The following is a 25,559-nucleotide window of genomic DNA, read 5'->3' on the forward strand; positions in this document are numbered from 1 at the left end:
GGAAATGTACTTTATCCTTATTTTGATGGGAGACCCTTCAGAGAGTATGCATTAACAAGTGAAACAAGTGAAATAATAAATACAATGTGCATAGAATATTTTTCTACTCATTAATTGAAATACACATCCTTCTGTAATTCCAGCTGTCATATATTAACACCTGCAACACGACTGGCTGAAATATTAAACCAATGTAAAAGTGCAAAAAGTAGCAAAGAAAATACTATACCGTGTCAGACACAACAGAGAGAGGATGTTCACAATTTTCCTCTCATTCTTAATACCAGGAGATAAAATTACTTAATGGTATTAGATTGGCAAGAAATTCTCGTATTTTCCGTTCCATTGATATGTAAAACAAAAACCTACACTGTCATACCTTACAGACAAATATCTGTAATCAAAGTACATTTTAGTGTTAACACTCTATTCCAAATTTGTCCTTGATCTCGATCCGTTTCTTTTTTAAAGTTTGGAAGTAATTATTCGATGTATGACAGAAAGTCTTCCCAGTAAATGTAAAGTTTGCACAATATGTATCCCGAAGATGCCACACTGAATCAAAGACAAGAGACCTTCAAGAGTGCTTTCCTGAAATATTTGAAAAATTCATGAAGATTTTGGATCTTTAGTCATGGGATTTAGCTGCTCGCGGGCTTCTTTTCGTACTTTGTTGACATCACCTACGGATTGGGGCGATTATACCTGCGAGCTTTTGTCAGTGCGTTGTGGGATAGGTGGAATGGGATCGATTTTCGGCATTTCTGTTGCGGCTTGGGACATGCCGTTGCCATCACAACAGGGCGCGGCACGGAGCAGCCACATCCTCTTGACCCTGGTTTTGAGAGTGACAGTAACACATGGAGGAAAGAGATATCGGGCTAATCAACTGTCAATTGTGCCTGATCAATACATGTAATAACCAATCCATGCTACATCTATATTCACTACCACGCTGTTTACCTTCCCTACAGGAAAATAAAGGCCAGACCACTACAGATTACACCTTTTCTCTGTCACATAAAAGGACAATGACGTGGTCACTTTGCATGAAATATACCACCGCTGCAGCGAAATCGACGAGCCATCAGTGCTGTGACCTGACTAATAGTAGCCATCTTGTGTTGGATGAACAGTCAATACACAAGTGATACTGATAATTAAGTCATAAGGAGACCAAGCCCAAACACAACAGGAAAACAAATAGGGAGGCCATTAAATATCCATTTCCTTGCTTACATTTAGATGCTACACCTTTCTCTGTTGTTTCAGATCTGTGGCCCACATTCAATAGAACTGGCTGTCTGCACTTTGGGTGCTTGATAAACTCGTTCCACAACAATGTCAGGTGAATCAGTCCAAACGATGACCTTTCTGAGGGAAATGAACACTTTCAATGCTTGATGATAGGGAAGGATATTATATGATGGCCAAATCAATATGAAATGTGATAGCGACAAAGTATACAGGGATAATTTTCAAAGATAATCATGCCTGAAGTCTCCCGTTGCACACACAACTTCCTTCTGAAGTAATGTTTACCTGACCACTTCTATATGAATAAAAAGTATAGGGAAGAGTACATGTGTCATAGATACAGGCTTCCCATATTATTATTCACCTTAACAGAATTTTAAAAAAATTGTAAAATAGCATGCAAACATTATTTACACAAACAAATCCCAGTTGAATGGCCAACCTTTCGGGAAATCTAAACAAACATAAAATCTTGCAAACAGTGTAGATAAAAATGGAACCTAACTGAGTATAATGATGAGGATGATGAAAGCTCTCATGAAAGCTCTGTTGTATGATTCCAACTGTATCATAAAGATGTGTTTATTTACACCTGACAATTCGTGATAGAATAATTGAATAATTAAAGAAGGGTCAGAGTTGTTCATCAATGACCGCTTGACCTGACCCTCTCTACTGCTCCTCCCATTTCATTGAACTTTCATGCTTCAAAAGTTGGTGTTTATGTTTTCACAATTATTACAAATATTCTAAATACCATTTAAAATTATGTGATTTGATTTTAACATAGTTAACTCTTTACAAGATACCTCCCAAAAATGTGTATCTCCTGTGAAAACCCTTATTCTCACCCTGCCATATTTGTGGGTAGTATATTTTAGTTTAAATCTAAGCTGATGAAATATAATCATTAAAATACACACAAAAATTTATAATGCTCATGTATACATTCTATAAACTATGACTGACAAAAGAAAAATATCTTTATTTATCTAACAGCACTGATTGCTGTTAGAAATATAGACAGAGACAATATCCCAATAAAATGTTCTGATTTCATAAATATTATGATTAATGTCTACCATTAGCGACAGGTCTATCTATCTCTATACAAACACTTTAAAGAGGTGTAGTGTTGGTTGTGTTTTAAGGCTGTCAGTTTCATTGATAAGGTGAAGTTGTTCCGCTATGTTTGTTGGCTAAATATTGTGCTAGTCGAGTGTATACACAATGAGGGAGAAATACACTGAGCTTTCCAGCACCACGCTCGTTCATTCACACAGACCAGTCAGTCAATGACTGACACCAATCTACAACGCAAACACACATGATGAATGCTTATAACTTGCACTTATAATTAAACTTAACATTTTACAAGAAATTCTGAGATTATCATTGTTGGTGCTTCAGAGAAAAATGAAAAGTAATTAAAATAATTAAGCAGCAGCATTAGTTACACCATTTATTAAAAGAAAATAATTAATGGACAAAAATATTTTAAAACGGTGATAGAAGTCTTAAAAACAGCTACTGAATGACAATGTGGATGAAATATTTGAGAAATTCATTGTCAGTATATCAAGTCAGGTTCTAGTTGCAGAAATGAGCATATAACAAAATTATTTTTCCACTAAAATTAAAATTAGATATGTGACGAAAAAAAAACGTGTGTTCATCTACATATATTGCACAAACATATTAAACTTTTCAACTGGGAGAAATAATTAGTCTTACGTACTGCCAATACCCTATAAATAAGTTTCTTAAATCACCAAATATATAACTAAAATACTTCCACACAAATAAATCAGATGTCTAATTTTAATACACATGTACTAAAAATAAACAAAGTAAAAAAAATTAACATAATAATTCCACACGCATATCTTTCACAATATTTATTGATTAGCATGTCTAAGTTTAAATACTCTGCCTACCAATACAATACCATGAAAGTATCATGAATCTCTTAACTCTTATCTACAAGAATCCATTAGCCCATACACACATTTGATGATCCCTAAATCTTGCCTTATCCAGTCACAATGCTTTGATATGGCTTTTCAGTCCGCCATTAGAATTATAGGGATTCCAGTTTTACATGAAACCAGCCATCGTGTATTGTATAGGTGATATCATAAATACACTCTAGTGTATGAAAAACGCATAAAGAGTTCCTGTCTCAAGACCAAGTAAATAGTCCTGTCTTTGCAGCGAATCTCCTCGCTATGAAGCTTATTGTAGTTGGAACTTTCAGGTCTTCAAACTTTCTATAGATGGCCAATAAAATGGGATCTTTCGTACAATCACTGTTTAAAGGTAATCATAAAGTTGGCGTATTTTGCCTCTGTAATTTGTATTCTGTTCAATGTACAATGATTTCCCTGACCCTGAAAACTAATAATAGTTTATCAACATTAAAGCGCTTGACATTTCTAGTCCCTGTGTAAATACAGGTGTGGACCGATCCCGCTTAGCCGCCCCGGTGACGAGGCTTGCTTCGGGTATGTCTCATTACCGAGGGCCGTGCATAATCGCTCGGCCCATCTACGCACTATGTACGGCATGCGCGTGTGATTTCATCCAACGGGTACAAGATAAAATCTTTAATGGTAGGCATCTGCAATCGATGATTTCCTGAAAAAAACTGAAACCTGAGTTTATAGGACAATGGTATTGCTAACCGCTTCATAAATGAAGACAAAAGAGATATAACAGAAATAATTTGCTTTGAATAAAAGTACTCCCCGCACTTGAAATACTGTTAGCTTTTAAAGTTATCCGTCATTTTAGTTTGATAAGCTAACATGAAACACAATTGGTATTCACTGATTATGTTGAAGGCTGATTTAAGTGGATGTTTGGAGAGGCTTATTATTGTCTAAATCTATGCTATTCATGGAACTGAAATGACTTTAAAAACATAAAAAAACATTCCTGACAATGATTTTTTTCTATTCTCTCAAAGTACAAAGACAACAGAGAGCCCTAAGTTTTCGTGAGTGTCAGGCAAAAACCTGTTCTGTATCTTAGAAGTCATCATCATTTGGCTGAAATACCTTTAAATTTTTTAAGCTTTTATTAAAATAACAAAATATTTCCAACAAATGGTATAAATACTTTCTAGGTGGAAGTCTACTTGCACTGAACCAGACACTCTGTTTTTAAGACCACAAAGGGGCTTTGAAACATTAAAAATAAGAACAATGAATTTTAATGAATTTTTTTGTTGCTATGTCCGACAAAAAATCGTCATGACTGTGGTGAAAGTTGTTTGTCAAAATTACCATACAAGCATGAAGAGTATTGAGGTGCGTGACTTTTCTGTTACTTTAGTCTCAAACACTTTGTCCTGACATTTGAAGGGGAGGACTCCACATCATGCTTGAAACATTTCACAGTAATTCCAATTGAAATGAGATAAAAACTCTCTCCCATCCTTCCATTATCTCCCAAACCAATCAGTGAAATAAATGTTGTGACCGAGATGTACAGCTTCCTTAAATCCTTCCTGGTCAGACAGTGAGAGAAATAAATTTCATCGTGGGTTGTCTCGAGTTCCTGCTTAAATACATCCGCTGGGTTTGAACGAGGGTGAGTATGTCCACAAATGTTAACCTTACTAAACCAATGACGGCAAAGATAAGAAAAAACAAATTTACCTACTCCACGTTCCAAACACCTCAACACACCCCCTCTGACCCCATTATTTACGAAAATCATGTTTTGCCCACTGTCCTATGATTGTAAACCAACTTGATACGACACTGATGATGATGGGGTTTATACGAGGATATTAGTGCTGGTTTACTTGCCTGCTGAGGGAAAGGAACACACTATCAAGCCATTTTCTTGTATTCCCACTTATCAGTTGTGATTAGTAATGTCATCAGAGAGTGTTGACTGTGTCTATTTACATTAAAGATGTGTTCGCAACTTCTACACAAAACAAATTTACTCTACTCAAGAGGTGGGCTAATTTAAGTCAACACCGACAGGTTCCTATGTAGTGGAGTCTACAAACAAAGGACTATACACTATCAAACGCTAATTCATTCATGACCTGGACGAGAGAAATATTACACAACACGTTCACTCAACGAACAACCCCAAAAGCTTGGCCTCCACTCTATTGTTCAGAATGTAATCTCTCCTCAGTCTTGGTCAATCCCTGAAACTTAGAAGACGATGCCATCTTTCTGGCTCCTCTGTCGTATTCTCGACACTTTTAATTTTGCCTGTGCAAACAGTCTATGTACGGTGTATTAGTGAACGATCTGATGTGAATGAGGCTGGGGTAAGATGACCCCCGAGGAAGCCCCAGCCCTGATCAGATACCCTCAGATTAAACGCCAAGGGGGCCAGCAGGATGGATTCACAGTAAAGGCATTGAGCGATTAGGCTGCGTATGAATACATCACTGCTTCACCCATGACCTCCAACATATATTCTTCTGTAGACACACCAGTAAGCACTGAGGGTATTTTGGCAGTCGATGTCAGTGTGGCAACCTAAGGATTTATACTCAGGTTATAATTCTTGATGATTTATTAACATCACATTATCCTACAATATACTTGGTTAAAAATCAGCAACACTGGAACAAAGGATAATGATCGTATCAAGAAATATATGAGGTGTGGGTGGAAGGGGGATCAACATCAAGATGATTGCACTTAAATAGCGATGTGCATGCATGAATGCATGTGTGAGTGTGTGAGTGTGTGTGTGTGTGGCTGCTAGTGTACCAGCAGTACTGGCCCAGTGAGGTACCATGCTGCAGTTTACAACTGATAACCCAGTTATGCACATTATACACACTCCAAGCCTTACAGTCCTTGGTTTATGTCCTTGATGGAAGGGGCCAGGCCAGGTAACAACAGCTACCATCTTTTCACACTGGATACTGGACCATACAAAACAAATGTCAGTAACATGAGCAATGACACTGGACCAAATAACCGTCATGAAACCATGCTGTTGAATCAGACAAATCTAATGTCATGAATGCCAACATGTTGTTGGACCAGACAAATCTAATGTCATGAATGTCACCATGCTGTTGGACCAGACAAATCTAATGTCATGAATGCCACCATGCTGTTGGACCAGACAAATCTAATGTCATGAATGCCACCATGCTGTTGGACCAGACAAATCTAATGTCATGAATGCCAACATGCTGTTGGACCAGACAAATCTAATGTCATGAATGCCAACATGTTGGTGGACCAGACAAATCTAATGTCATGAATGCCACCATGTTGTTGGACCAGACAAATCTAATGTTATGAATGCCACCATGTTGTTGGACCAGACAAATCTAATGTCATGAATGCCAACATGTTGTTGGACCAGACAAATCTAATGTCATGAATGTCACCATGTTGTTGGACCAGACAAATCTAATGTCATGAATGCCAACATAATGTTTGACCAGACAAATCTAATGTCATGAATGTCACCATGCTGTTGGACCAGACAAATCTAATGTCATGAATGCCAACATGCTGTTGGACCAGACAAATCTAATGTCATGAATGTCACCATGTTGTTGGACCAGACAAATCTAATGTCATGAATGCCACCATGCTATTGGACCAGACAAACCAGTGGACAATGATGTAATGTGACCAATGATCCCTGGTAATACCATGATGACACACAATTGTATGGGTCAAAAGGATGTTGCTACCCCAGACGTTGCCTACTACAAAACATTCTGTTAAGCTGCATGTATACTGAAGTCGTGAAGTTGAGCTTGACAAGGTTTTCATTGTACTTTTAATAAAATGCTCTCCTTTATTTCCACATCAAAGAAAATTGCAGATAAAGAAATCATATTTAAACTTTATCTCTGACATTCATACAAGATTCATGTCAAATTTCCTGATAGATAAAGTATTATTTCTTTCAGCCCTATAAATGCTGAACTGTTTACTGATTCAGCTCATGTATGGACAAGACTTGATAGGATGGGATTCACAATACATGTCTAAATGATGTGCAAAAAGCTGAAAGCTCCCTGTCTGTATCAGGAGCATAATTAACACAAGAGATTCCCCTGATTTTCCCACACTGTCTGCACTGAGTCATACCACACCTGGAGAGGTAGCATCATATTCATCTTATTTATAAATCATCCCAATATCTGTGGATGTTATTTCTGGGTGTTACCTGCTTACACAAAATCAGTGGTCTACACCCCCATGAAGTGTGTACTTTCATACACCTTAACTCATTCACCGTCCAGGTATAGATGAAACAACAACACAGTCTGAATAACGAGCAGGGAAAATGGACACAATTTCAATCAAAGCGTGAAACGTCTTTCCATCCTCCACAATTCTCCCCGACCACAGAACACTTTTTCTCTGGCCACAAGCACATTCACTGCATGAGAAACACTCAGCAGCATTCTTTATCTACACGCCACAAAAACCAAAGCACAATTTTTAACTCATCCCCTTGAAAGTTCACCTGAGTTCATGAAAACACAGAAACAATATTGAGGCTACGGAGACCGGGAGAAGTGTCACCTCATTGCTAGATGAAGGTAGGCTGGTGATCGTCAAGCTCTCTACAGCATTCTTAACACCTGGGGATCCCTCAGGCTATGGGTTCTGAGGTTCCGCAGCCCCCAACACAGAACCCTATTATCCTGTATACAGACATGAAACCTTCACTTGTTTTGACATTTGTCAAGCTATGTATTATGAGACGACGATCACGAGGTTCATACGAACATTATAGGTATGGCATCCTGGCCCAGGTGTACAAGATGTAACTGCCTTCACCGCACAGTAATAGGATAGTCATGTGTCTATTATAATCATGTAATTGAAATTGACAAATACGGAATATTTGAGGAGGACACCAACAGGACTTGTGTAGGGAACAAGTGCGAGGAACAAGTGTACTCACTCACCAAAGAAGTAAAAAATATTCTTGGGTAGATTAAATTTTTCACTGAAAACATGAAAGACGTAAAAAGATACTTGTGTTCCTTGTGGTGCTATTCAATAGTTTATCCTTGATGGAGTATAAGTTCAATAGTAAAATATAATTCTGATTCCGCCGTGGTGATTCAATAAATATTAATTCTCATTCATCATAAATAGACATCAGTAGATCATCCACTTAGACTTCCTTGATATATATATATAACAGTTCGTGTATATACAGACAATGAGTCAACAACACGTTTAATTAAGTTTCGTCTCTGCCCTTATCTGTGTGCGTTTCCTAGTTCACGAGGTGTAACCGGTGTACAGGATGACCAATGACAAGCTGATTTTCTTATCATGAACTAGGTGTGTGTTTATTTGCTTTACTTGGCTAAATAAGTGATGCCCATTTTAAATAGGCTTTAATTACCATCATATTAATATGCCATTATATTTACACAATTGAATAAGATTTTTGATAACCCAAAACAAACAATTCATCTGACCAAAGTATCACTAAACTAAAATACACAAATGCCATAGTAGCTTCATTTGAACAACACCACGTTCTGCACAGGGTCTATACATTGTTGTAACATTGATGGCACACACGTATCGGGAAGTTCATTTTTCAGCAGAACAGTGGATGGAAATTTTAAACAATTTTCTTACATGGTTGTAAATGGCATTTGGATTTTGTTTAAAACAATGTGGACATGGAACATAAATTTCTGAAGAGTGATGCAAGCGATTAGTCGAGTGCATGACTTCAGTTATCCTGAAATCAGCACTAATACTAAAATATAGTTTACAGGTTAACTAAAATTCACCTCTCTTATGTTTCCAAATATTTCAATCCATGTCCTTAGAAAAATAATCCTGTCCTGAGAAAGATTTAGAAATATTAATTTTCCTTTTGGAGTTGTTCATGCCCCAATCAAACAGAAATGCTGCTTGTCAGATATACATGTTTAACAGATACATTTTTTAACGTATTAAAAACTACACAAATTCTGAGGAAAATATTGCCAAATAAGAAATTATCCATATGAAATGGTTAACTTGTTTCTCATCTGTCACATTGTACCACATCACTACATGCCAACAGCTTGCCCCATCCCAGCAGGGAAACTCTTGACGCCACAGAATACTATTTGGATAATCCAACTTTATTATTTAGAATTAAACCAAGTGGGCCAACAGTTGTTTGAGGGTATCCCGAGGTGTTATCAGGGAGCCTTACATGTGACCACTCCATGACGATGACCAAGCGTGTCCAACATGATGCATTTCAGGCAATAATCAAGTGGACAGCAGATTGACTGGAGTGGACAATGATCTCAGCCTTCCGACATCACCCTCAAACTAATAAAACTAGTCACAATATCATCAGAAATTTGTAACCCTACTCCAGATGTTAAAAAGCTTTCGCAAGCAACATCAGCCCTCTTCCCAGATCGCCAGTCCTCAATGTCCACTCAGAGAAAATTGTCGACCTTTGTCCCTAGAACTGGCCATTTCAACTCTGGCTTTTAAAGAGACCATTAAACTCATAATAAGACCTCTGTCCACAGATGAACAGAAAGGGCAGTTCTTTTCAGGCCGAACTGCCATGTGCACCGTTAGGGTCTACCAAACAAACCTCAAGACAAGAAGCTAGAGGAAAGAATGGAAGGAGAGAAAGAAAGTTGGACAGTGTGATAGAATCTATAGTAGCACAGAGACAAGGCAAAGAGCGTTCAATTTGGTTCTATCTTTGCCATCTGTGCGCAGAAGAGGGGTATATTGTTGGCGGACTGCCTTGTACAGTCGTAATCGCCAAGTGTCAACAGTTTCGGTAATTGCAATCCTGCTGGGTGCTAAGAAGAGGACAAAACTGGGGTGATAATATTGTGATGACTTCAATGGGATTCCATAAATCAGAGGCTCCATTAAATGAAAATGATCGGCAAATGAAACCAGCCAAATGAACACCAAGCAAAAATGTTATTCATGGATGTTATTCTTGAGCAGATCAAAGTTTGTTTGAATGTCAGTGATTCACTGCTTGTTCTTCGATCTACGTCTCAGTTTAGAAAGCGAAAAAGTCAGGATCAAATTTCATGCATAACAAGCGTTTAGTCTTCTTAATTCTGGCCAAATATGCCAAAAGCACAAAACTTGAATAAATGAAGAATGCAGTTAAGAAGGGGAAAATATTTTGACAAGTGACAAATCTCTTTGTGTCACACAGACATGATGCAGACGCACAATCAGAACCTTAACACTGAAAAATTGATTGTATTTATACAAGATTAAATTCAAACCATCTTGGTCAAACAACCATTGAGAACATTCAACCATGAAACACTGCAAGTCACACTTCATCTTCTCCAGAAAAAAGGAATGAAATTCTGAACAACTGTGAACACTGATGACAAAATTAAACCCATGATATAACAGTAGTTAACTAAACTGTACTGTAAATTTTCATAACTGCTGTTATCATTTCATGTTAAATGAAATTACTAGTATGGCAGAGAGCATTAAAAATACCCAAACAATTAAAAAAAGCCATTTATGAGAAAAATGTTGTATGAATATTTACAGTCCACCAAGTTTAATGCTCTAGAAAATTCGAAACATCTGCATGTGGGATACATTATGTAGTGATTTGTAGAGGATGGGAGACAACTCTTGGTAAACATCCCTCACACTATAATAACCATCTCTCAGTGATGTTTTCCAAAATGCCTTCACTACCAAACCCATTTATTGAAAATGATTCTGAAAGCTATATTAAGTTCTTTTTGCGCCATAACACTCTCCTAATTCCAACAAAATTACAAATATGAAAAAATACCTGGAGAACATGATTCTTTAATTAATTAGCAAAATCTCTCTTAATTAAGAAACATACATACAAAGACATGATGCAAATTGACAAAAAATATACCCTAATCCTATCACTAAAACTAATTAAAACAAACTCATGTCATTTTGAGGGATTGGACAATACCCGGTACATGAGAAGATATGCAACTGTTCCTAAAATAGTTTCTATTGCAAGCCTCTCTCATTACATAAAGAACCTAAGCCTTGTTAAATGCGATAATTAAAGGACAAGCTTTTCACACCTAGCTCTGAAAACTAATGCTAAATCTCTTTTTTTCTCTTTCACACATCCCACCAAAATCTTCGAAATACTCTCAGCCTCAAGGGAGCCGACTCTGGCCGCAATTTTCCTTTACAGACCCAATGGTGTAGAAAATTGAAGTAGCGAACCTGACGAGATGTTTAGAGCTGCTTTGTTGCACACCGAAAGCTTCAATCAAGCTCATATTAAAACGCTCTAATGACCGCCTGTTATTGTTGTGCCGCCTGTAAAGTGTTAGTGCCCCATCCAAACGATAATTACAAAAACGAGGGGGAAAGTCGCAAGGGAATGTGTATCATTTATGGCAAATTGCTGCAATGAATATTATAGTTTTTGTTATAATCACACAGCTTTTTAAATGGAGCAGGTAGTTTAATGTCATACTGATGCAGATCAATAAATCTTAAAACTTAAACTATAAAATGTGAAAGTATTTCAGCTAGAAATTATTCAGTAATGGATTAATGTTAAAGTTTTTGTTACTTCTTGAAAAAGCGTCAAAATTCAGGATTATTCGCCATTTTTACATGAAGGGTTTAAAAACTTGTATTGTGCAATTTGGTCTTAATTCATTTTCATGACATCAAAGAGACCATATTTATCAAACTTTTACATAGAAAACGGGGAAATAAGGTAAGTTTTGATTATAACTGGAATGAGCGAGTGTGTCATTAAAACATAAACAAGAAAAAGCATCAGCCAATTCATATTGGGCAATTATTATCCTACTGAGAATCATGCTGACATTCCAGAAAATATTTCTTTGAGCAAAACATTCTGTAAAAAAGTTGATAAATTTCATTGCTCTTTAAAGATTTATCTTCAAAAGTCAAAAGACTTTCATCACTTCCTGTCAAACATGTTTGTGATTTCATCGCCAAAAATTGCACTTGATTACAATTCTTGAAAAAAGAATTTTTTCAAGTTTTGTTCTTCTTAAATCATCTGATCTTATTCTTTAAGATTGTATTTTTCATCAAGTTGAAAGCTGTAAATCAATCAATCTTTTTACAAAGATATAAAAAAGTACACTTTCTGACCAAATATAAGATCCTTTCAATGTTAAATTTAAATCAAGGAGACAAGATTAAAATCAAAGAGAAATTTCAGCTCTGATAGAGTCAAAACTCGAACTTCCATCCAATAGTTTTCTACCAGTAGTGGTTCAAATATCCTCCCCAAGGGATGAACATCTAATAATTGCCCCTCTATCAATTTAGTTATGATATTTACAACAGAATGTCAGATCGCAGCTTCTAACAGATGATACCCAGACCATAGGCAGCCATTTGTCAGAGGTGCTGCCACCTAGGTTCAAGCTCCCAGACCTGCGTTGTGGTTTAATTTGGACATTGGGGGCAAGGGGCAGATTAAAATTTGTCAAAATTGGAATGGATGTACAATTTTGATAGTAAATCATATTTCATTGCTCAATGGCCTATAAACCACTGTCTGAAATCCAAGCCAATTTCATTTGGGCTTAGCAATACCATACTTGTTTTTTCGTAGAGTCCTTGTTGCCGTATTTCACTGTGATACTGACCAAGTTGGGTTGACCGTGTAGGGCAGAACATGTCTACCCTGTATGCTAACACCTGGTGTCATCACTAATTTTCAGTGATCACTAACATAATTTCACTACTATTTTCACTTTTTTTATGACCAAATGACTAGAGATACAATGCCCTTAGCCAGTTATTGTTATAAATACAAACTCTAAATATTCATTATGAATTTCTATATATATTTGTTTATCTGTTTTCAGCTATATCATGGTGGCCTGTAAGTAATTTGACCAAAACAACCCAGTGATAGATATTATGAACAATTGAAGGGTTGTTGTTCATCGCCGCACTCAGCAGTATTCTTGCTATATGGCGGCAGTCTGTAAATATTCAAGCCTGGACCAGATAATCCAGTGATCAACAGCATGAGCATCGATTTACACAATTGGGATACAATGACATGTGTCAACCAAGTCAGCGAGCCTGACCACCTGATCCTGTTAGTCGCCTCCTATGACAAGCATCCGTCATATTATGAACAACGTAAGGGCACAAAGTTACCAAGTCAAACACCTGATCCATTAAGCCACCTCTTATTACCCGACTAACGAGAGTGGTCAGGCTTGCTGACTTGGTTCACACATGTCATCGGTTCCCAATTACGCAGATTGATGCTCATGCTGTTGATCACTGGATTGTCTGGTCCAGACTCGATTATTTACAGACCTCCGCCATATAGCTGGAATATTGCTGAGTCCGGCGTAAAACTAAACTCACTCACTCACCTCTTATTACCGGCACAGTACACCATTGGCCCACTATCCTAATTTTGCAGTAATGTTTTTTCCTTCAAAATATAGAATGTCTTTTTGTTATGCTGATTTACATGAATATCTTTTCAGATATTAGCCAGTACTGGATATCATCTTGTGTTAAAGATAAAGACAAAATATTATATGTCAACTTCTTCTTTATTCTATAGTGTATAGAATAAAGAAGAAGTTGACATCCACAGTATTTTGTCCTATACTTGAATACCAACTTCTATAAGCCTCTCAGGAATCTCATCTTGTGTTAAAATTCAAATGTTCAGGGGTTTTTCCCAAATTTGTCGGATCTGCACCAAAAAAAGAATAATGGATTACGAGAACTCATATAATCTTATGCCAGACCAACATCCAAACACTGCTGCATTAACATTTATTTTTCTACATTTATGATGCAAATGAAAAATTCATCTTCGTGAACTAAACGGAAAAAAAATCTTCAACATCAATACAAAACTGCCAGTAAAACAAACCTATGAGAAGAAAATGAAATTTCACTTCTTTATCACTGAAATGGCTAGTGACATGCATATAACTTAAAGAAAACCCAATTTCTTCTTATCATCTTGCTCTATAGATAATCTAATGTGCATTAACTAATTAACTATAGCAGCATGAAGAAAATATGTTCCTGATTTCTTTTGAGTAGTATTTATCACTTCTTGTTAGGATCACTGGGGAAAAACTGACTGGCAACACAAGGTAATGAATCATGTTGATATTTTATTTGTACATACATTTTTTTAATTAAACAGATAAAATAATATTACACTGCAGTGCCCCTGCTAAACTGAATCCTGATCATTATAGCTATTTTCACGGTACCCCCAGCAGAGAGGCAATATTAAGCCAAACAGTTAAGGATTTTACTGGGGACTTAATGGTAGCATCTGAGTTAACAAGCTTTCACTTTACTTATAAAGAGTTAATTGAAGGGACTAGGGCAGGTAATTGGGGAGGTTTTGGAGCCCCACAATATTTCTCAACCTTTATTTGCAGTCCGGCTGAATGGATAATACCAAGATCTAATCCAGAGCCTCCATACACAATCAATGAACCTGTATGCCAGTATATTTAAACTCACCACCATCAAGAAAATCTGAGGGCTCCGTGCCGTCAATCTGGAGAGAACAACACAGCAATGCCGACACACACATCTGCACTCCGCGCACCAGCCTTTTCACACTTACTCAACTACAACAGGAACTACGTAAGACAGAATCAAACTCAAACTTAAATTGCAGGTATTTCCGGGACACTGAAATATACTCAACTAATACTGCTACAATTTGTCAAGTCTAGCAGGTCTGTGTATAAGGCTGGGGAGCCAGCGTGTTAGGCCTGTGTGTGTATGTGAGCAGATCTCAGGGTCAAGCTTTTAAGCCTTGTCTTCCTTTGATGGGGAATTCCCTCCGAGACTGCATTGAACAAGCATTGTTTGAAGTGGACTCATGGCAAGATTTGAGGCTCACACAAAATGCCAGGTGAAAATGAGAACTCCAAATACAATATCTCCTGTCAAATTGTTCTGCTTTGTTACATAAATGGGGTGATATTAATTTTTGGCACAACAAAATTGTTATCTCCTGAAATAATTAATTTTTTCGAAAATGGATATTTGGAAAGACACCATCTGCTCTTTGAAAACTACAGGCAAGGTTTCCATCTACAAAATTATCATAAAGCCAAATCTTATCTGTTCTCTTTATTTTCTGTCAAACACATCAAATTTCATATTTCAATGAAAAATGATGCCTTATCATAGTGAGGTTGTGAAACATTTAAATCACTTTGGACATGAACTTACAAAAAGCCATATCTGTTAACATTTAAACATTTCTGGCATTAAATACAAATCATGCATTTTTTCCAAACTTCTAGTCCAAAATCAATATTTAATTACAGTGTTCACCACTCCCCCAGTTACTTAAAAAGAGACAAATATTATGTCAAAATCAGCGAAGGAAATCTCTCTGTGCATTACAAAGTTTATCTTTGGAGTTGCAGAGGAACCACAGAGCAGAGCAGTGGGGCAGAATTAATTAAGGTCTGGCTGAAGCAAACTGCACTAATTAGGGGCTTCAAGGTAAACATGTGTTACAAACAGTTCATTTGCAGTTGTTCAACTCCAGCTCAGTATTCACAACAGCTGGATATGGGAAAAATGTTTGAACTGGAGATATACTTTGTGTTGATGATGAACGCACTTGTACAAGCTGATTGAGATTACTCTTGTCAGCTTGTTTCTTCCATTTCACTTATTTTCAGCTTTCCACAAATTAATTATTTTCATTAATCAAACTGGTCATATTTTCAGGATTGAATTCATCTTGCAATTCATCTTGATGTAATTTAAATTGGGAGAAATATGAGACATGGGTGAAATGGAAAAAAATCCTCAACTTCTTTGGCTGAAGTTGAAAAGTTGATGATAGAGTGGAATATGTAAGATTGGTCACTTATTAGCCAAAGTGAGTCACCACAACATGGCCAGATTTATTTAGTTACCCAAAACGGAATGCTGAGTCTGGTTTTCACAAAAGAAAAATGATCAGAGCCTAACAGCTCTGCAGCCCATCTGAAACAATGGCGACAATGTTTAAAGTTGGATGAGAAGTCTTTGAGCACTTTTTAGAGATGCCAAAGCTGGATCGTTTTAGTTCAACATACCTTGTAGTATCAGAGGAGATGCCTAAAGTGTCAAAAAAGATGGACAGAGAACTTGCAATGATCAATCTTACTTTCAATGAGCTTAAAAAATGTGGTGCATGTACCAAGCTGACTTTGGGTATTCATTAAATTATGAACCATTGTGGAGGGCGGGCATAACCATTAAGTCTCTTTGAGGATCCTCTTTGGAGGTTCCTTTGCTAGGAAGCTACATGATGAGGATGGCAATGTTGTTCACTGGAGCAGTCATGTATACATATTACATCACTGCTGCCTCTTGCTGTACAAGTCTGGACCAGGCAAACCAATGCTACACAGTTGGCAGTGCAAACAACGATAAATGCCATGAGTGTAAAACGCCCTAAACAGCGAGGTTGCACTGTGTTATAAAGGTGATTGTTAGTGACTTTTTGACAATTCTATTGTTAAACACATCTTCAGTGATGTTGCATGCATTGAGTATTGCATGTCTTCCACAATGTAGCTTGCTTTATAGCTCATGACTAATGCGAATCATGGTGAGTTTAGTGAGTTTAGTTTTACGCCGCACTCCGCAATATTCCAGCTATATGGCAGTGAATCATGGCTAGGAAATCCATCAGTTATGCCGCTATACATTTCCTTACTATCATTTGGAAATGTAACAGTGAGGTCATTTAGGTTTCATAACATGGAACATGCCCGCTTGGTCTTTCTAACAAACCCATGAGCAGTAGTATGTGGATCAGTGTACGGCATCCAATGACAACACGTGTCTGCCAATAACATGGCAATGCCCCTCGCTGCTAAAGAAGAATGAAATATAACATATTTACTAGTTTTTATCTTTTGGTCACACCTTTTTTGTTATGTAGTTTTTAGTCATGGTCATTTCTCAGAATCTTCTCCTAACTCTGAAGGTATTTCAGGAATATAGTACATTTAAATGATGCAGATGCACATATCCACTGTCAGTATCAGTGTGTATTAGGGCTTGGACGAGTCCAAATTTTCTACCTGGCTACCCCACCCCTTATTACGCTACCCTACCCTAATACCCGTTATGTTAATTCTTGACATAAAATTTGTAACAAATGGAAATAAATTCTTCAGCTCGGAGGCTAAAATTGGATGCAACATTTTATGAGACATCGAGTTTATATAAGTTTGAAAAGTGGTCAAAATGTCATGGTGACCTTGAAAATATGGTCAAGGTCTCCCAAATCAACTGGTGTCTGCATAATCCCCCAATGTAGGCTGTCACCAAATTAGAAGACATTGGGTACAACAGTGCATGAGATATCGCGTTAACAAGAATTGGGATGTACGTACGCTGCTGAATACATAGTCCCCCGTTCCGTGTTGCGGCGGGGGAAACTAACGTAACCAGGTCACTCTGGGCACTAGATCTCCTCTGTGGTTATGGTCAATGGCCTATGTAGAATTCAACAACATTTCACACCGTCAACTGTTACCAATAATGTTAACTGCTAATAATAATGTTCTCTCTGTTGGAATGGAACAGTTGAACATAAACAAATAGCAGTCCTGTCTCAAAGGACACAACCTACCCATAGAGCTGTCAGATCTTCCCCAATCCTACCAGTTCCTGCTGTTCACAAACATCAACTGAACACAGACAAATAGCAGCGCCATCTCGCAGGACACAACTTACCCAAAGAGCATGCTGGTCCTCCCTGAACCCGGCCATGTTCTCCCGTTGTTGGCGCAGGTCACGCTCTGCCTTCCTCCACTGCAACATTAGATATTTTACACATGCATGACTGTAAAGGACTTTGTAAACCTTCATCCATATGACACTAAACATGTGAATATTGGTTTAAATCACAATACACAGGTAGGAAATCAACCCTGATTTTCATGCCAGAAGAAATCAATTAACCACTATCTACCACACTAACTCCCACAGAACTTTACAATGATATACATCAGATATAACCCATCCGTGATTCAAATACTCTCTGTATCTTCTTGCGTTTGACAAATCATATACCTACCTATCAGTTATACAGTTAATTATGACAAAATGCTGGTTTCCAAGAAGGCAAAACTTACATCTTGAGTATGTATAATCAATCTCATGGTCTTTCTTCAGTGAGTGAGTTTAGTTTTACGCCGCACTCAGCAATATTTTAGTTATATGGCAGCGGTCTGTAAATAATTGAGTCTGGACCAGACAATCCAGTGATCAACAGCATAAGCAACAATCTATGCAACTGGGATACGATGACATGTGTCAACAAAGTCAGCGAGCCTGACCACCTGATTCCGTTAGTCACCTCTTACGACAAGCATGGGTTAATGAAGATCAATTCTAACCCAGATCTTCAGGTGTACTTTCTTCAGTAAGCCTACTTCAGTAAGACATAAGACTTATCAGTACCATCATTATAGAAATATTATATTCCAAAACCACCCAAGTAATAGTAATATTTCAGCAATATCACGGCTGGGAAACCATAAATAAGTTTCACACACTGAACTCATTCTGGGAATCAAATCTGGGCCTTCAGCATGATCAGCAAAAGTTTTAATGACAAGACTACCCCACCGTCTCTCACTCCAATATATTCAAAGATAGGTAACACTACCTTGGCTACAGCTCGGTCTCGGGCAAGGATGACAGCTGTCATGTCTTTCTTCATGATTTCTCTCTCTGCCAACATCTTGTCAATCTGACTCAGAAGACGACAGCTCACCTGATCCACTGACACACTGTTCCTAGGACTGGAAGTTGTGGAGGATGTCTGAAACATATAGTTCTGTCTGGTGCATGTCTAAAACATTACGTTCTGTCTAGTGCATGTCTGAAACATTACGTTCTGTCTAGTGCATGTCAGAAACATTTAGTTCTGCACAATATGTCTGAAACATATAGTTCTGCACAACATTTAGTTGTGTCTAGCTCTCTAGAGCATGTGTGAAACATTTAGTTCTGTCTAGAGCATGTGTGAAACATTTAGTTCTGTCTAGAGCATGTATGAAACATTTAGTTCTGTCTAGAGCATGTGTGAAACATTTAGTTCTGTCTAGAGCATGTGTGAAACATTTAGTTCTGTCTAGAGCATGTGTGAAACATTTAGTTCTGTCTAGAGCATGTATGAAACATTTAGTTCTGTCTAGAGCATGTATGAAACATTTAGCATCGTACAGCATGTATGAAACATTTATTTCCATGATGACCATGGGTGAAACATTTATTTCTGTGTTGTGTGACCATGTCTGTCTACAGGACACATGTTACTTCTATGTATCTGTCTACAGGACACATTTTACTTCTGTGTCTGTCTACAGGACACATTTTACTTCTGTGTGTCTGTCTACAGGACACATTTTACTTCTGTGTGTCTGTCTACAGGACACATTTTACTTCTGTGTGTCTATCTACAGGACACATGTTACTTCTATGTATCTGTCTACAGGACACATTTTACTTCTATGTATCTGTCTACAGGACACATTTTACTTCTGTGTATCTGTCTATAGGACACATTTTACTTCTGTGTACCTAAGGACACATTTCACTTTTGTCTGTCTATAAGACACATTTTACTTCTGTGTGCCTGTTTAAGGACACATTTTACTTTTGTCAGTCTTTCTATAAGACATATTTTACTTATGTGTATCTGTCTATAGGACACATCTCCATATAGAGGAGTTATTACAGACGCATTAGACACAAACATGCACAGTTTGAAAATAAAAATTTCACATTTCACTATGTATCGATACAAATCAATGGTATTAGAGATATTCATGTATATGGCAACAAACCATAATTATTATTTACTTGTGGTTGAAAAAATCACAGTTTAGTTTACGACTTGGATCAGTGTCAATAACATGTGAGTTGCATTACATGCTATAACAGCACTCAGTGTAATGCCTCAAATGTACCAAGATCAAGATCTCATGATTATTCAAATACGTCTAAACTAAAAGGGACACAGGTTCGTACCCCACCTTTTAAAGCCATTCCTGACTGATCACAGAACCCTAGGAAAGTATTTGTAATGTATAGTTTATATGAACTGCAAATAACACCCAATATATTTTCATCTCATGGTTTAATTTAACAATTTGGATTTTCCTAGGATTGACGAAAATACACATAGATCTTGTTAGCTAGCTGCAATGTTTATGAGGAGCACATGCATGCAGCAAGTGTTTAGGTCTATAGACGTCTATGCAGGAAATAAATACATACTTAAAAATCCTGATAACCTTAAATCTTCAAACAGAATTAACTCAGGCTATCATATACATACTATGCTACTAAACTTCTGATTGAGATAGTTTTGATTATTTCTTGATTCACTCCATCAAATGTTGAGCATTACCATGACTATTCAAAGATTTTGTTCAATAAGAATAAGTAAAGGCAATGTTTTCACATACATGTACATGTACCTTATTATCAAGACAGAGTTCATGATGTAAAGATATTCATCCAAGCAAGAGATAAATTTACTTTTATGATCTGCTTCCTAAATTAAACGCAGCCTGTCCTTCAAACGCCTCTGCTTCGAACGTATTCAACAGCAGCTTGATCATTTTCAGATGTCCGTCTTACAAAGGCTGACCCAAATATGCCCATTGTGCGTATGTTTACTCATTAATATTCTACAATTAAGTGGAGGTTGTTGAGATTTTATACTTTCTCTGTGGATGTCAGTCGTCGTAGACATGATGATTTCAACAAACAATCCATCGGTACTTTAATTTGGGCAGAGAGACGGACAGCTTTGACGGGCCATAGAAGACCCTCATCGGTTTGGACTGGACTCTTGGATTAATTCAACTTGAGAAGGGTCAGTCAAATCAGTTTGAGCGGAATGATTTGACAGAGTAAACAGAGATGTCTGTCACTGTCGCACAACCCTATTTCCACTGCCTGAGTAAAAGGGTCAGAGGTCAGTGCGAAACTCTATGTTCCTACCAATTAAATGTGTTGATTCGGTGGCAAAATGACGGAGGCCGAAGGAGCCTCTTTCCGGAGCCAAAATGGGCGCTACAAAGAGGCGACGACCCTCCAATATTTGCCCAAGTGCTGCTGGACTTCCCGAGGTAGAGTGGTCTAGGGGAAACTGACCACGAGTGGAAATGAAGTCTCAATGCCAGAGGTAGAGATGTTTGCTTTCTTTCCACGCCAGCAGAATTAAGAGAGTAAACATTCATTTATTTCCAGCTCAGCTGACTTGATCTATATGGCTGTCCATTATGCCTCTCATTAGTCACCGACTCCCAGTTTTTCTCTCCTAGCGAGACACTGCCTTTTTATTCAAACTTCTTTCACTGATTTTCTTTTCAAAAGCTCATGTCCCAGACAGATTGAGATTTCTTAAGTCGCTCTCAACTCCAGTCAGTTTCAATTTCTCTTACAATGACAAAAAGCTCTCACTATCATGAAGGATAAGTCCCTTAAATCTTCAAATTCTCTCTGATAGAAGCCTGAAATGTTTACCTGGATGCAAATGAGAAATGAAAATAGCTTATTTTACATCAGCAATGGTCACTGCTTCAAAAGGAAGGAGGCCAGGAACATTATCAACCCCTGGATCAGCCGACACACACAGACACATTGGTGAGACTTAGAGCCATCTTTCGTTGTCGATAGGTTTCTTGGTATTTCAAGATCTCTCATCTTTGTATAGTCAAAACCATACGTTACTGTCACTTCTAGTGACAGTTGTTGTATTGAATACTTTTTTTTCTTTTTGAGATGCTTCTAATAGTTTGATGGTATAGATAGATCACATTCTATTCAGCTTTAAAAGTGACTAAATTTCACTCAAGATTTATGACATTTTCTGTATTGTTCACTGAGAGCAGCCACACAGAATGAACAAGTCAATTACCGAATCACATTAAACAGTCACACAAGTAAGTTGCTAAATGACCCTTGTCATGTTATGTCTCCCCCAAATATTCACATTTTCTTCAAAAAGTGCTTTAATTTTTAAATAGAAATGTTCATGACTCATACTTTTTGCAGATCTGAAGATGTCCCAGTCCTATAACTCTTGTGGTTAAGTGCCCCAAGTCAATACAGTTGAAGACAACTATCACATCAGATATCATTCGCAAAGTGAGTGAATGCAAATATCCTTGAGCCAAGCAGAAATCAAATAAAAATTTAAAAATATCAGATTTCAATAAAATATGTCCCAACATAAGCAGAGTCTACAACTCATGAAAAGTAGTCATATTCAAGAGACCACTCTGAAAATATGTAACAAGAACTGATTTCAGCTTGAAATTTAAGATGCTTTTACCATCTAAATAAATCCTTTCAAATCCGACATTCTCTGCCTCAAGTGCAAATTTATGTTCACTAAGCATATTTATCTAAAACACAAATTCTAAATTCCACTCAATGCTTATAATCTGAGTGAATGGCATGTCTTTTATGTTACTCTTTTTCATATATATTGCTCAAAAGAAGTTACGAATCCCCTGATGCTTTCATATAATTATGATGAGAAAATTGGGTGATCCTTAACGTCTTTTGAGTAGTATCAAGGTAAGAACATGACACAGGACAAAACATATATGCTTCACCCACTGTAATAAGAGTCATCAGAAGATGACATATCTCACCAGCCAAAAATTCGAAAGTACAAGTCATCGGATTGTTACAGCAAGTCCTACAAGAGGAATTTGTCCACATTGATAAGATTACCAGCACTGCTATCTTATCTGCCTGTTCATATACAAGAGTAGTTATTGACCTATTGAAATAATACCAGAACAGGGACTTGGAACTTTGAATTTTATGTCAGGTCCTTATCTGCAAAGTTTTGAGTTGGTGGATGTCAGACAATACTTCAAATTATAAATGAGTGAGTGTGAGACGCCGCTTTTAGCAATATTCTAGCAATATCACGGCGGGGGACACCAGAAATGGGCTTCACACATATTGTACCCATGTGAGGAATCGAACCCTGGTCTTCGGCATGACGAGCGGACACTTTAACCACTAGGCCACCCCACCGCCCTGACAGCCTAAAGTGATGCAAGTCTTAGCCATGTACCACTTTGTTCAACCCACAGGCATGCCGCTGTACCGATGAAAAAAGGAAAATAATAGCAGCAAATCTTGGATTTCCTACCTGCATGAACATGAAATCTTGGTCACTTTCATCCGACTCTCCAGACTGTTCACTAGCTGCCTCTGACCTGTGACAAAAGAACATATGCTGAACATCTGGTGAGTTGTGATGTTATCCATACATGATTGTGGATGGGTCAGCAAACCTCAGTGAGTGGCTCCGATAGTGTTTACGATCATTTCACTTACATAGCGACATGCATGTATTCGCGGGATTAGCTGCCGGTAGTCATCAAGATTTCTATTGGTTTTATAGTACTATCCCAGATATTGTGCCACAGTTTAACATGAATACCACACTCAGACACATCATACTGGCTGCTCTCAGCTGGTCAGTCTATGTTTTAACCCCTTAATGCTGTGTGTAGACCAGGAAACGACATTTGGTATGACACGGCAGGAAATGAAGCATCAAACTTCAGCCCTCTGGGTAGACACTATCCACTACACCACCGACGAGTCGACCAGATGGATCAGTGGCTGATAATGTTGTAATCATATGGCTGTATCACAGCAGCCTCTAGATCTAAACACGACCACGTTCAAAGAGATTTTAATGCTAAGGGACCGTTCATAATTTATGGCCAGGAGGGTGGGGTGGGGGTTGGGGGTTGGGGGTTGGGGGTTGGGTGATGATGATTCTTATGGAGAAGCATGTACCATATGAATGACCCCCTAAAATATATGTACAAAGTCATATGCATGTCATGTACAAAATCAATTACCAACCCCTCCCCCTTCCAATATTTTTTAAGCATAATTTTAAAATATTTTTATGTACAAAATTGCTGACCCCCCCTAGAAACATGTGTACAAAATTGCTGACCCCTCTACCTCCCCAGAACAAAATGGATGCCCCCCCCCAAAAAAAAAATTAATAAATAAAAAAAATTAAAAAATCATCATCACCGCCCCAGCCATAAATTATGAACGGTCCCTAAGGAGACTGTAACAGCCATTCTTTAACATTGGTTTACAATCCTTGTGATGCTAAGATTGTATTGAGTAAGGGAGGCCCTGAACCAAATAAACCAGTGGTTTGAGGGGATATTAGTATATAATTTGTGTACTACCGTATATGACCGACTATAAGTCGGATCCGACTATAAGTCGGGCCCCTTTCTCAACCCTCTAAATTCTTGCCAAAACCATGTAACTCAAGTATAAGTCGGCCCCTTTCCCCGTACGAATCGGTATCGCCGCCTCAATCTTCACGCTCGGACACGATGTTTAATGCGAAAATATATGCATGAATCATTTTTGTCACAGGTTCACAACACTGGCTGGTTGACAAGTGAACGACATCACATTCTGATTTGGTGACATGTGATTCTCTTTGATGATGACACCAAACATGCCATGTGAAGATCTGACAATAATTGGTGACATGTCATGCCGTTTGATGATAGAATATTACCAGTTATGTTTTCACATGTTTCTCAGCAAATTTTGAATTTTAATTATCATACAATAAATCATACTATGTGACCCTGGTGATAAGGCGTTCCATTACAGTGCCTTTAAAAACTTGACCATTCAAACATTTGGGATGTATCAAATCACAAAGAACATTTCATGTATGACTGATTTTGAAATCATTTCATAGGAATCCAAAGAATAGTTGAAAACTAAAACATAGTGTTGTTGAGAATACCATCGAACACAGTAGATGCATCACCACAAGGGACCAGATGACAATAAAGATGTTAATTTGGTCTGACAAGCTAAACATGGACACCAACCTGTCATATGCGCTGGCATCAAAGTACAAGGAGTTGTGAACATCTTCGTCAGTCTGGTCTGCAGGCCTCATCTGTTCCAGGAGTTTGTCTTCTCCATGTTTGTGGGCCTTCCGGAACTGTTTCACTAGCTCTGGAACATGTATATATGCACAGTGTAGCAGTAGTGCCAAAACCTTCAAATCTGCTCGCTAGAGCTTGTATTTAGGCATTCATTTTCACTTCATTGTTGTCTCAACGTACAGATATCAACTAGTTTATTTTATTAGTCCAGAAAATATGTTACAAGACTCAGGCTTTGGACTAGTGGCTACCTTTCTTCAGCAATATTATTATGTTCTTCACTGAAAATAATTAGTCAATATCT

The 25,559-nt window shown here is 37.7% G+C and overlaps 1 protein-coding gene across 2 annotated transcripts in view; it reads right to left on the reverse strand.

The window, feature by feature from the left end:
• Window positions 1-25,559, reverse strand: part of LOC124275611 — an 80,813-nt gene that overhangs the window by 14,392 nt on the left and 40,862 nt on the right. The window contains exons 2-5 of one of the 2 annotated variants that reach the window (XM_046711213.1): window positions 25,196-25,325; window positions 23,455-23,521; window positions 18,934-19,089; window positions 17,997-18,074 (exon numbers count right to left, since the gene is read on the reverse strand). In XM_046711213.1, coding sequence (XP_046567169.1) covers window positions 17,997-18,074; window positions 18,934-19,089; window positions 23,455-23,521; window positions 25,196-25,325 — 431 coding nt within the window. Of the gene's footprint in view, window positions 1-17,996; window positions 18,075-18,933; window positions 19,090-23,454; window positions 23,522-25,195; window positions 25,326-25,559 lie in introns of those variants that run through there. The other variant, XM_046711212.1, reaches the window with a different exon arrangement.

This window comes from Haliotis rubra, unplaced genomic scaffold (assembly GCF_003918875.1).
Source record: "Haliotis rubra isolate DU_JTF1 unplaced genomic scaffold, ASM391887v1 Scf20, whole genome shotgun sequence".
NCBI lineage: Eukaryota > Metazoa > Mollusca > Gastropoda > Lepetellida > Haliotidae > Haliotis > Haliotis rubra.